The sequence below is a fragment of the Salmo trutta genome, chromosome 18, assembly GCF_901001165.1.
Source record: "Salmo trutta chromosome 18, fSalTru1.1, whole genome shotgun sequence".
Lineage (NCBI taxonomy): Eukaryota > Metazoa > Chordata > Actinopteri > Salmoniformes > Salmonidae > Salmo > Salmo trutta.
In genome coordinates, this window is record NC_042974.1 from 22198617 (window position 1) to 22212001 (window position 13385).

The window sequence follows — 13385 nt, forward strand, 5'->3', positions numbered from 1 at the left end:
TCTCAGTGATGAAAGTGTCTACTGTTCAATTTGACTGTATAGTAAATTTAAACAAAATCCAAAGATCATGCTATTGAGATCACAATATAGATATCATTTGATTTCTCAATCTATGAGAATGACAATTGCCGAAACTCACCATCTTCCACAAAACTGTAGGGGGAGGGACCATCATCTGAAAGAGAGAGAAACAAACGTTATTATTTATTGACTATAAACATGTACTTACTAACATACACAAGGTCAATCCACTGGCAGTTCCACTTGTATAGGGTCTACGCTATGCAATGTTAATCAAGGGTGACCCAATCTATTGTCTGTTAAATTAGCTTGTTATGGTGGTGCTACATATGTAGTTACTCAATATAACCAGTAGAGGTCACTTTGGTAGCAGCAGTGCCACACTATATTGACTGCACTCTGTAAACTGCTTATTAAAGGTCCGAGATTGGGAAACCCTGCCTTAACGCATGTTCGAAGTTATATAGAACAGAAGTGTGATTTAGAATAAAAAATGTATACAAAAAAAAATATATATATATATAAAAATATATATATTACAGACCAAAATGGCACGCTATAGCAATATCATGCATCCACAACAATAGCTTTCCTGGAGGGGCCATATTTTTTTATTATAAACTTCTAATCATGATGGCTGAAAATGTATTCTCAAATTCAAATACATTATGCTGATATATACAGTATGTATTTCTGCTGTAACGCAGGGTATAGCCAGAACCTTATATCACATTTAAGGCTATAAGACCCGGTACAGCTCTTCAAAGGGCACAGTAAGCATCTCTTCCTCTTCTGTAATTGCCAAGTACAGTATGTCCTTTACTCCATTAGTTGAGACATTCTATTTCTTCAAACACACTCTAAATAGAGTGCGTTTCATAGGTTGTGTCAGTCAAAACCCTTTGGAAGAAGCATTACTTCTCTAAAAATGGATCCAATCGATTAACATCTTCATGAATAAGTAATGCTGTTCTTGGAAATCCCGGAATAGTCTACACATTTCGTACAAACCTTCTTCGATCAACTATTTGATTTATTTATCAATTGATTGATTGAGTCAGTGAATAACAAGACATATCAGCTTGCAAGGAAGCAGACATGAGCAGAAACAAAGGGAAAGGAAGTAGATTTATACACAGTACATACTGTACACAACTGCATGCAAGGGCATTTATAATTTAAAAACAACAGTCAACTGTCAACTGTTAGATAGTACAAACAGCTAAATAACTATTATTTCAGTGGGTCAATACAGAATAACTGAATACACATACACACACAAATAGAGCGTTTTTACACTGACTAGACTGATTTAAACTAACCTAGTGTAAAAAGGCTAACAATACACAGTAGATGGAACACAGGCCGTGTGGTCTACTACTGTCTGGACAGTACATTCAAAGCCTCTCTGTCGTGCTTGGTTGTTGTAATCCATGCACTTGAGCACCATCTAGTGGCTCAAATCTAGCTACAGTACTGCATCTTTTGTTCAGGAAGAACTTGGACTTGCCAGGAAATGCCTGTCCATAAATATATACATTTTAAAACATGAGCACAGCTTCCAATCCATTGTGTATGGATTAGTTAATGCGAAATGTTATGTTTTGCATTCATGTTAAATATCAAACAGTTAAAGTGAATTCGCAGTGTAGTTTTCTATTAGTCTCACTCTTAGTTTCGCTAAGCAATCAAGTGCTCAATTTACTGACCCATTTTCAATTCTATGTAAGGAGAGTCAATGCAGTAATAAGGTCATTATAAAGAAGGGATTATACATGATTAGTAAAGTCAGGAAGTGGAGCCATGATTGCAATTGGGTACCTGTGGTTTTCATCTGTCTAGGATCATAGAATTCAGGGAATATGTAGGTGGGGCGGTATGGGTTTTCCTCAACAGGTTCTGAGCGAGGCGACGGAGACACAAAACACACACAGCGTGACAGCAATGAACACACTCACAGACTCACAAAGACAACGGCTTGACAGAAACAACTGATATCAAGTCAAACACACACGAGAACAGTGAGTTTGATTTTCATTATGATCCCCTTACCTGGAATTCTGTGTATTTGTTTGAACATGTTCTTGTACCAGTCCTTGGACTTCTCTGTGTTCTGAAAATAACATAGTCATGGTTTTTGCCATATCTAAAAATAAACAGGGGTTCTGACAAATATATGGGTAAGAGTGGATTGGCAGTCAGGCATATTGATTTTCAACACTGTATTCCAATAGCTGCGGGAAGTAGGGGTGTTGATAAATCAGAATAAAAAATGTAGAAAAATATCACAAAAGTACTATACTGGGCATTTATTACTCCTGTATGAGCGGACCAAAATAGCCATCAGCAGCACGGGTAGAACCCCCCAGCCCTAAATATCTTCCTGTGGTCATGTGGACTCCTCAGCATCAAATTCAAAATTCCCTGTGAAGATTATTTTAAAAAGGCACAAAGTAGATTACAATGTTTTTGGGCGTCATACAATTATACACAACTCATAACATCTGGACTGTTCATAGGTTTGTGTTCTTACCCGTACTGGCAGGTTGGGCTGGTTCAGTGGGCCCAAGACAGGGGATTGTGAGAACCTCATCCTCTTGCCGTCCATATCTGGGTGTTTGCTCTGTTCTCTCTCTGCCCCAACTACAGGTCCTGGATCAGACAATTTGTCCCTCTCTGGGGTGGGGTCTGAAAAAGCCAACATTGCTGTGTCAAAGGGAAGAGAAGCCCTACAGTGGGTTCTACTAGTCAAAATGGGTTTCCCTTGATGAGTAGATGCACTGTACTATAGGTCTACATAAATGGTGGGCAACTAGTTTACCCCATATAATCCACAAGCATACTATGCAAATGATATACAGTCATTTCAATGGTGAAACATGATTATGAACAGATTACCGTCATTTCCGGACTATTGAGCGCACCTGAATATAAGCCGCACCCACTGAATTTGAAAAAATATATTATTTTGAACATAAATAAGCCGCACATGTCTATAAGCCGCAGGTGCCTACCGGTACATTGAAACAAATGAACTTTACACAGGCTTTAACGAAACACGGCTTGTAAAAAAAAATAATAGGCTTTAACGAAACACGGCTTGTAACAAAAATAAATAGGCTTTAACGAAACACGGCTTGTAACAAAAAATAAAAAATTAGCTGTAAGCTTTAGTTGTCGTATTGCAATTCCTCACGCTGCTGTTTCCAACGTCTTATCAGACTCATTAAGACCAAGCTCCCGTGCAGCAGCTCTATTTCCTTTTCCAACAGCCAGATCAAATCGCCTTCAACTTGAAAGCTGCATCATATGCATTTACATTTAAGTCATTTAGCAGACGCTCTTATCCAGAGCGACTTACAAATTGGTGCATTCACCTTAAGATATCCAGTGGAACAACCACTTTACAATAGTGCATCTAAATCTTTTTTGGGGGGGGGGGGGTTAGAAGGATTACTTTATCCTATCCCAGGTATTCCTTAAAGAGGTGGGGTTTCAGGTGTCTCCGGAAGGTGGTGATTGACTCCGCTGTCCTGGCGTCGTGAGGGAGCTTGTTCCACCATTGGGGTGCCAGAGCAGCGAACAGTTTTGACTGGGCTGAGCGGGAACTGTGCTTCCTCAGAGGTAGGGAGGCGAGCAGGCCAGAGGTGGATGAACGCAGTGCCCTTGTTTGGGTGTAGGGCCTGATCAGAGCCTGAAGGTATGGAGGTGCCATTCCCCTCACAGCTCCGTAGGCAAGCACCATGGACTTGTAGCGGATGCGAGCTTCAACTGGAAGCCAGTGGAGAGAGCGGAGGAGCGGGGTGACGTGAGAGAACTTGGGAAGGTTGAACACCAGACGGGCTGCGGCGTTCTGGATGAGTTGTAGGGGTTTAATGGCACAGGCAGGGAGCCCAGCCAACAGCGAGTTGCAGTAATCCAGACGGGAGATGACAAGTGCCTGGACTAGGACCTGCGCCGCTTCCTGTGTGAGGCAGGGTCGTACTCTGCGAATGTTGTAGAGCATGAACCTACAGGATCGGGTCACCGCCTTGATGTTAGTGGAGAACGACAGGGTGTTGTCCAGGGTCACGCCAAGGTTCTTAGCACTCTGGGAGGAGGACACAAGGGAGTTGTCAACCGTGATGGTGAGATCATGGAACGGGCAGTCCTTCCCCGGGAGGAAGAGCAGCTCCGTCTTGCCGAGGTTCAGCTTGAGGTGGTGAGCCGTCATCCACACTGATATGTCTTTGAGGGTGACAAAATGACTACCATAATCAGAATGATGGGAAGTTTGAGAGCACTCTATTTAATCTAAACAGTAAACAAAAAAGTTGTTTGACCTTAACCCGTTCGGCAATTTCATTGGTCTAATGAAAGCTTCATGCCGGCAAAAAAACTGAGCAAATCACAGAATGTGTTTTTTTTTTAATGTTATTTGAAAGCGGGAAAAATCCATATATTAGCCGCGTCATTGTTTAAGCCGCGAGGTTCAAAGCGTGGGAAAAAAGTTGCGGCTTATAGTCCGGAAATTACGGTACACACAAAAACCACGCCAATGAAAATACTTAGTTTGAGATACCAAATTATATATAAAAGTAATTTATCAATAAGATATCATTGAGTACTCTCCATCCGTGAGATAAAAAAAATCCAATATCTCAGAGCAGGAGCATGAAAACTTGCCGCATTGGGCCGACGGCAAACATATTCAGCATGTCGTGTCAATATTCAGCATGCTGTGTCAACTGCAAAAAGCATCCCAGACACATGAATGCACAAAAAACAATGCAGCAATGTCTGACGACTAAACAGATACTGATAACAAAACTGCTATTGGCACAGAAAGTGAAGGACACTGAAGCATTGTTTTACCTGATTGACCTGATGTTCCATACTTTTGATTTAAAAAAGCTTTCGGTGTCAGAACTTTCCATTTAGACAAATCAATGGAGTCCATACTTCCTAGTGTGGTCAACTGTTTGCATGGCAATTTCACCCATAACCCACATACAGTACTACCCAGAATCAGAGGTGCTTACCTCTGTTGTGTTGTAGCAGAACTATGGTTGGGTTGACAGTTTTGGTGGTGGATGGGTAGGCAGAGGGAGCCTTTGTTGATGTAATATGGTTCTGAATGTCAAAGGCAAGAAACTGGTGTTCTTCTGTGCTCACAGGAGAACTTCCCTGGTAATAAGTGAATAAAACTCGTAAGTGATGCTGTTCATCTTTATTAATGAACTTGTAAGTGATGCTGTTCCTCTCTTGTAGAAGTTTTGGATAATAACAATAAACTAAGTAAAAGGCCAAGAAGTTGCATATTAATACATTCTGGTTTTGCAAAGAAATAATAACTTCAATTGACTCTCGAACAGCAAAAATACACCAAATATAGCTATCACAATTAAATCTGGTTGTAATCACATTAAACAAGTATAGCATTATCCAATTTATAGTATTATCCCATAAATGCCAAAACATAGGGGAAATGAACAAAAGCTTATTCAGTGATTAGATAATACATACCTGGGGTTGAGTTCTGTTGACTGTAGGTAAATCAGCTGTGATGTCGTGGAAGCATCCCTCAGCCAATCCCGTTAGAGAGCTGTCTCCGTTGATCTGGCCAATCCAACTACCTGAAATGATCCCAAAACAATCTAATTTTGGCCAGCGAATAGCAGTGCGAGACGATCCTCTCAGAAACCTAACAATACTGAAAGATACACAAACTACTGTACTCTTGGCAATGTTTGTCTTTTGGCGATGAACCTGTTTCAGAGATTAACACCAAACTACAAACAGGAAACAATTAATCCTCAATTAAATAAATCACTGGATAATCCTGCAGGGACAAAAAGCTTCCCATAGTGCTTTTCCCGTACATAGATGCTAATATCCCCATGGAGAAATAAAATAATGATTCTCCCACAATCTGTGAACTTTGTTATCAGAACAAGGCGCCTATTCAGTGGTTTGTAAAGGCCGTTTGTTCCAATGGCCTTTATATTCAGGCTCGCAAATAAAGCATCTCCCCAAAAGCCTTGGCCAGTCTCCAGCCCAGTTCTAACATGCTGAACGCAACAAACAAGTCCACAGTCAAGGCCCTGGTTCCAAAGTGCAGTGTGGGCAGGTCCGAACAAAAGGGGTCTTTGACGAAACACATGGAAATATGAGCAATCATGGTCAATGATTCTGTGTTGTGCCGGGCAACCAAACATAAATACACTTGAAAAATGTGTAAAGTTCTCACTTTAATATCAAAACATACTGAAATATGTGTATAAGTGAGCCCAGCTGAACTTCATGAAGTATATAAAACATTTGAAGACTTTTATGAACAGAAAAGCTTGTGAACACAGTGAATTCTTCTCCATATCCATCAAGATCACTATGGAAAACAAGTGACTAAATAGTCATTAATGTTAGTGACTCATACTATGACATAATCAATATATTACAATATGCTATTTTGCTAACGGGAACATTTCCTTCCACTTTTAAATAGTTTGTCTTGTCAGATATTACTCCAGCTAGACATCAGCTAACTAACCTGACCACTTTCACAGAGCTATGCTAGTGTGTCACTCGACTCTGTGTTAGAAAGAAAACTCAACATAATATTAGATATATTAGATATAATGCACATATGATGTAATATCTAAGACTTGAGAGCAGCTGTAGCATTCTGTTTGACTTACTTGGTGCTGTTTCGACATTGGATTCTTTACTGACGCAGTCCTCGTCGTCTATGTGTACCAGAGTGGCCCTCAGAGTCACGACCCCCTTCCCTTTACACACCCTTGTAGGGTCCAGCTCTATAGACAGATAGACAGGTACATGCAAGGATGTTACCACTAGATTGACTTAACATTGGATGCCCATAGTCACTCATTCTTCAATGCCAAAATGTGTGAGACAACCTCGCAATTCTACACTCTGTTTTGAATCTATTCTCAGTAAGCTTCAAATCACCACAGCTCTATTGCCTCAGGTCCTGAGGGAATCCATATTACCTCAATCCCCAAATTATAAAAATAGAATGTAAATGTCAAATCCAGACCACCACTAATACTCCCCACATCCATATCATTAATTATCTCATAACACAATCAGTCTGTCATTATATCCAATTAGTACAACGGTGGCGCAGCGGTCTAAGGCACTGCCTCTCAGTGCTAGAGGCGTCACTACAGACACCCTGGTTCGATTCCAGGCTGTATCACAATCGGCCTGTGATTGGGAGTCCCAAAGGGCGATGCACAATTGGCCCAGCGTCGTCCGGGTTTGGCCTTTGTAGGCCGTCATTGTAAATAAGAATTTGTTCTTAACTGACTTGCCTATTTAAATAAAGGTAAAAAAAGACACACTACAGTAGCTTACAGTTGTTTAAAGTGAATGCACATTGTTAGCAAGTGAGTATTGAAAGGATCCTTCTCGGCATATCCAGTGTGTCAGAGGTGTCCTAGTGTACAGGCTGATGAAAGATAAATGAGACGGAGGATTGGAGGGGTGGAGGAGGAGTTAATGAGTGTGTTCACCTGCAGCCGGAATTAGGTCAGGAGAGCCTTTCATGCTTGTCAGAGGGGTGATTCTGACTGCAGACAAACAGCGAGGACCTGAGGAGACCGGAGGAACTACCGAAACAACAGACAGTGTACAGGTGTAAGCTGGGGACAAATTGTGAAAAGTGAACAGGGGGAATAGGATACAGTTGCATTGGCAGGGAGGGGTGTTAAGTGTATTAATTGTCAAAATCAAGGTAGCCCTTTCCTGCAGTCAATGACCACAAGTGGCCTCATGGGTGGAATGTTATTCATATTTTTCATAATTTCATAATTAAAAAAATATTATTTCAAAAAACCTAATGAAAATCCGGTATCTCTATGTCAAACAGTTTTGTTATATTTCAATTCAATATTTTGTGATGTATATAAAGTGTAATATTGGAAACTCAAAATATAATACACTTCAACTCGATATCTGACATTTTACTGAACAAGTGTCTTCTTTTTTTTAAGCCCATAACCATATACGTGAGGTGTATACTTTGTTTCAAAGTAGATTTGTTTAAGACTACCAAGAATCCCTCTGTGTGACCCTGATTTAACCCACTGCAGTAAAAGGTTAACCAGAAAGATGCACTATGTATTTTTTGTTAACAAGAGAGATACCATCCCCTCTCACACCCTCGCCATTCGATCCCTGGGTATAAACAAATGTATTTACCTGAACCTCACCAAGAATGGGGTAAGCCAAATAATAAACCCCTGTCTTTCTGTATTATACAACAGATTTGGGGGAATTTGGGGCTGATGAGCACTGCAATAAACAGTTATTTACATACACAACATCCTCATGAAAGAAAAAACACCCATAATTTGAGACAAATAACATCGAGGTGAAGTGGAGCTGGAAGATTGCAGAAAGGAGCTGATAGTGGCAGATCGCTGTAACAATGACCTTTGGAAACATAAAGGACAGTGGACCACTGTACTTTTGACTACAGAGAACAGAACTACAAGTGTACAGTAACAGATGTTACGGACAATTATTGTTTAACTATTTAAAATGATGTGAAGGCTACATCACATACAGAATGGGGATGAAATCTTGCATCTTACCATGCAACTTTCCCTCTGATGAGTAGACAGCATGTGTGTCCCCTTCCCTTAAACTGTCAATGCCTCAAATGCATGCCATCTCTAACTATGCCCACTCTAACATGTAGCCTACTGTATGTTAGCCCTCCCTCATAAAATAGCACTTTTGTTTTTGTTCATTGCTTTTGCTTGTTTCTCAATGCTTAGTTGATTGACTAGAATTTATGGTTAGTGTTGTAACATACGATAGGCATATTTCTGGTGTGATTATGCTGCTTCAATTATCAAAATGAACTTGATCATTACACTCAACCAAATGAACAGGCATTGTGATCAAAGATAGGATTGAAGACCCTAAACATCACTAAAGCCTTCTGGGACCACAGAACTGAGCTATGCAGTATAATGAGAGATATGAGAAAAATAAGGGGATGAAACTTACTGTAGGATTGTTCAAATCTCACACTGCCCTCTGTTGGACAGCCCTGGAACAAAAGAAAGTCAGAGGGAGAGTTATTGTAGAGGAAAGCAGACTTGAGCAAAATGCATTAATTTACAGCATAGTAGTCAGTTTTTTTTTAATGGGCCATCATGGGAGACCAGGAAGTGTGAGCAGCAGTTTGTTTCTAGGCAGGAATAGGCTGGGATATAGTCGAAACTGACAGTAATCAGGGACGGTGGAAAATATTTGTTTTGACAGGGGGGTGTGGGACCTATTTGCGCACGCACAATTTATTTATGAGCATAATAGTAAAGGCATGTCATTTAGCTGTAAATGTATTACCTTTTAATATGGTATGAACACAGCCAGGCATGATGTTTTCAACTGATTGTCAAACAAATCACTTAAAAAAATAGGCTACCTGTGTACGTTTTATACACTATATGGTCATGTTACCCTGCTCAGAAGTTGCATGCATCTGACAGATCGCTATAACATACTGTATGATGTGGTTAACTGATACGTAAAAATACCTATCCAGGCGTTGTAAGTATCTTGGCATGCGCCAGAGGAAAGGGCAGAGGAAAGCACATTATAATTGACTGATGTGGACCTATTCATACCACTTCACTTTTTCCACATTTTGTTACGTTATAGCCTTATTCTAAAATGTATTAAATTAAATGTTTTCCTCATCAATCTACACACACTACCCCATAATGACAAAGCAAAAACCGTTTTTTTAGAAATGTTTACAAACGTATTAAAAACAGAAATATCACATTTACAAAAGTATTCAAACCCTTTCCTCAGGACTTTGTTGAAGCACCTTTGACAGCGATTACAGCCTCAATTCTTCTTGGGTATGACGCTACAAGCTTGGCACACCTATATTTGTGGAGTTTCTCCCATTCTTCTCTGCAGATCCTCTCAAGCTCTGTCAGGTTGGATGGGGATGGGGACTTTACCTAGCAGGGTCTTGTACATGACCTGGAGCCAGTGGGTTTGGCGACGAGTATGAAGCGAGGGCCAGCCAACGAGAGTGTACAGGTCGCAGTGGTGGGTAGTATATGGGGCTTTGGTGACAAAATGGATAGCACTGTGATAGACTGCATCCAGTTTATTGAGTAGGGTATTGGAGGCTATTTTGTAAATGACATCGCCGAAGTCGAGGATCGGTAGGATGGTCAGATTTACGAGGGTATGTTTGGCAGCATGAGTGAAGGATGCTTTGTTGCAAAATAGGAAGACAATTCTAGATTTAACTTTGGATTGGAGATGTTTGATGTGAGTCTGGAAGGAGAGTTTACAGTCTAACCAGACACCTAGGTATTTGTAGTTGTCCACATATTCTAAGTCAGAACCGTCCAGAGTAGTGATGCTGGACGGGCGGGCAGGTGCAGGCAGCGATCGCTTGAAGAGCATGCATTTAGTTTTACTTGTATTGAAGAGCAGTTGAAGGCCACGGAAGGAGAGTTGTATGGCATTGAAGCTCGTCTGGAGGGTTGTTAACTTGCTATGGATAGGGGGCAGTATTTTCACGGCCGGATAAAAAAACGTACCCGATTTAATCTGGTTATTACTCCTGCCCAGAAACTAGAATATGCATATAATTAGTAGCTTTGGATAGAAAACACTCCAAAGTTTCTAAAACTGTTTGAATGGTGTATGTGAGTATAACAGAACTCAAATGGCAGGCCAAAACCTGAGAAGATTCTGTACAGGAAGTACCCTGTCTGACCATTTCTTGGCCTTCTTTGTCATCTCTATCCAAAACAAAGGATCTCTGCTGTAACGTGACACTTCCTAAGGCTCCCATAGGCTCTCAGAAGGCGCCAGAACGTTGAATGATGACTTTGCAGCCCATGGCTGAAAAACAGTAGCGCATTTGGATAGTGGTCGATCTGAGAACAATGACACGGGTGTGCGCGTGCACATGAAGAGTCCATTTTAGATTATCAGTCTTTGAACGAAAACAACGACTCCCGGTCGGAATATTATCGCTATTTTACGAGAAAAATCGCATAAAAATTGATTTTAAACAGCGGTTGACATGCTTCGAAGTACGGTAATGGAATATTTTGAATTTGTTTGTCACGATACACGTCCGCGCGTCACCCTTCGTTACCCTTCGGATAGTGTCTTGAACGCACGAACAAAACGCCGCTATTTGGATATAACTATGGATTATTGGGAACCAAACCAACATTTGTTGTTGAAGTAGAAGTCCTGGGAGTGCATTCTGACGAAGAACAGCAAAGGTAATCCAATTTTTCTTATAGTAAATCGGAGTTTGGTGAGTACCAAACTTGGTGGGTGTCAAAATAGCTAGCCCGTGATGGCGAGCTATCTACTCAGAATATTGCAAAATGTGCTTTCACCGAAAAGCTATTTTAAAATCGGAACCCCGCGATTGCATAAAGGAGTTCTGTATCTATAATTCTTAAAATAATTGTTATGTTTGTGAACGTTTATCGTGAGTAATTTAGTAAATTCACCGGAAGTGTTCGGTGGGAATGCTAGTTCTGAACGTCACATGCTAATGTAAAAAGCTGGTTTTTGATATAAATATGAACTTGATTGAACAAAACATGCATGTATTGTATAACATAATGTCCTAGGAGTGTCATCTGATGAAGATCATCAAAGGTTAGTGCTGCATTTAGCTGTGGTTTTGGTTTTTGTGACATTATATGCTAGCTTGAAAAATGGGTGTCTGATTATTTCTGGCTGGGTACTCTCCTGACATAATCTAATGTTTTGCTTTCGTTGTAAAGCCTTTTTGAAATCGGACAGTGTGGTTAGATAAAGGAGAGTCTTGTCTTTAAAATGGTGTAAAATAGTCATATGTTTGAAAAATGGAAGTTTTTGTATTTTTGAGGAATTTGTAATTCGCGCCACGCCCATCATTGGCTATTGGAGCAGGTGTTCCGCTAGCGGAACGTCTAGATGTAAGAGTAAGTCTTTACTAAAGACTCCTCTCTTCAGACGGTCCTATGATTGAGTGTTGTCTAACCCAGGGGTGCGAAGTTGAATGGCAAGGCACTGGAGTGACGAACCACCCTTGCTGTCTCTGCCTGGATGGCTCCCCTCTCTCCACTGGGATTCTCTGGCTCTGAAGCTGTTACGGGGGATGAGCTTCATGGCTTGCTCACTATCTCCCATTCTTCCTGTCCTCAGGCTTGAGCGGTGGTGAAGCCTTTGTGGGCAATACTCAGCCTTGTCTCAGGGTAGTAAGACTAGTGATCTGTGTGGCGGCTGGTGTGGGGGCTGTGCTTTGGCAAAGTAGGTGGAGTTATATCCTGCCTGGTTGGCCCTGGACTGAGGACTACCTAGCCTGGCGACTCCCCATCCCCAGTCCACCTGGTTGTGCTGCTGATCCAGATCCATCAACCTTCTGTCTCGACCTCTGAATGCTTGGCTATGAAAAGCCAACGAACATTTACTCCTGAGGTGCAGGAATATTTGAACATCTTGAAGAATTATCTGGCCTTAATGGCCATGTACTCTTATAATCGCCACCTGGCAAAGCCAGAACAGGACTGCCCCCCCCCAGAGCCTGGTTCCTGTCTAAGTTTCTTCCTAGGTTCCTGCCTTTCTAGGGAGTTTTTCCTAGCCACCATGCTTCTACATCTACATTGCTTACTCTTTGGAGTATTAGGCTCGGTTTCTGTATAAGCACTTTGTGACAACTGCTGATGTAAAAAGGGCTTTCTATATACATGACTGATTGATTGATTCAACGTATAATAATAACAATAATAACAACCTATGGAATTTTAACAATATAATATGACTAACCAGAATAAAAAAAATCCTGCATGGTTATTCAAAAGGTTCTTTATAGAACCTTTGAGATTAAGGAAGGTTCTTTATAAACTCAGCAAAAAAAGAAACGTCCCTTTTTCAGGACCCTGTCTTTCAAAGATAATTCGTAAAAATCCTAATAACTTCAGAGGTCGGCAAATAAGGTCACAGTTATGAAAACCTAGGACACTAAAAAGGCCTTTCTACTGACGCTGAAAAACAGCAAAAGAAAGATGCCCAGGGTCCCTGCTCATCTGTGCGAATGTGCCTTAGGCATGCTGCAAAGAGGCATGAGGACTGCAGATGTGGCCAGGGCAATACATTGCAATGTCCGTACTGTGAGACACCTAAGACAGTGCTACAGGGAGACAGGATGGACAGCTGATCGTCCTTGCAGTGGCAGACCACGTGTAACAACACCTGCACAGGATCGGTACATCCGAATATCACACAGGTACAGGATGGCAACAACAACTGCCCGAGTTACACCAGGAACACACAATCCCTCCATCAGTGCTCAGACTGTCCGCAATAGG

General features: G+C 41.1%; 1 protein-coding gene across 1 annotated transcript in view; it reads right to left on the reverse strand.

The window, feature by feature from the left end:
• The window catches only part of LOC115153011 (sorbin and SH3 domain-containing protein 1), a 71460-nt gene that overhangs the window by 33668 nt on the left and 24407 nt on the right, over positions 1–13385 (reverse strand). Inside the window, exons 2-10 of the mRNA XM_029698010.1 lie at positions 9043–9085; positions 7539–7634; positions 6699–6815; positions 5527–5636; positions 5043–5187; positions 2555–2709; positions 2074–2134; positions 1843–1920; positions 140–175 (exon numbers count right to left, since the gene is read on the reverse strand). Coding sequence (XP_029553870.1) covers positions 140–175; positions 1843–1920; positions 2074–2134; positions 2555–2709; positions 5043–5187; positions 5527–5636; positions 6699–6815; positions 7539–7572 — 736 coding nt within the window. The 5' untranslated portion in view covers positions 7573–7634; positions 9043–9085. The remainder of the gene's footprint in view (positions 1–139; positions 176–1842; positions 1921–2073; positions 2135–2554; positions 2710–5042; positions 5188–5526; positions 5637–6698; positions 6816–7538; positions 7635–9042; positions 9086–13385) is intronic.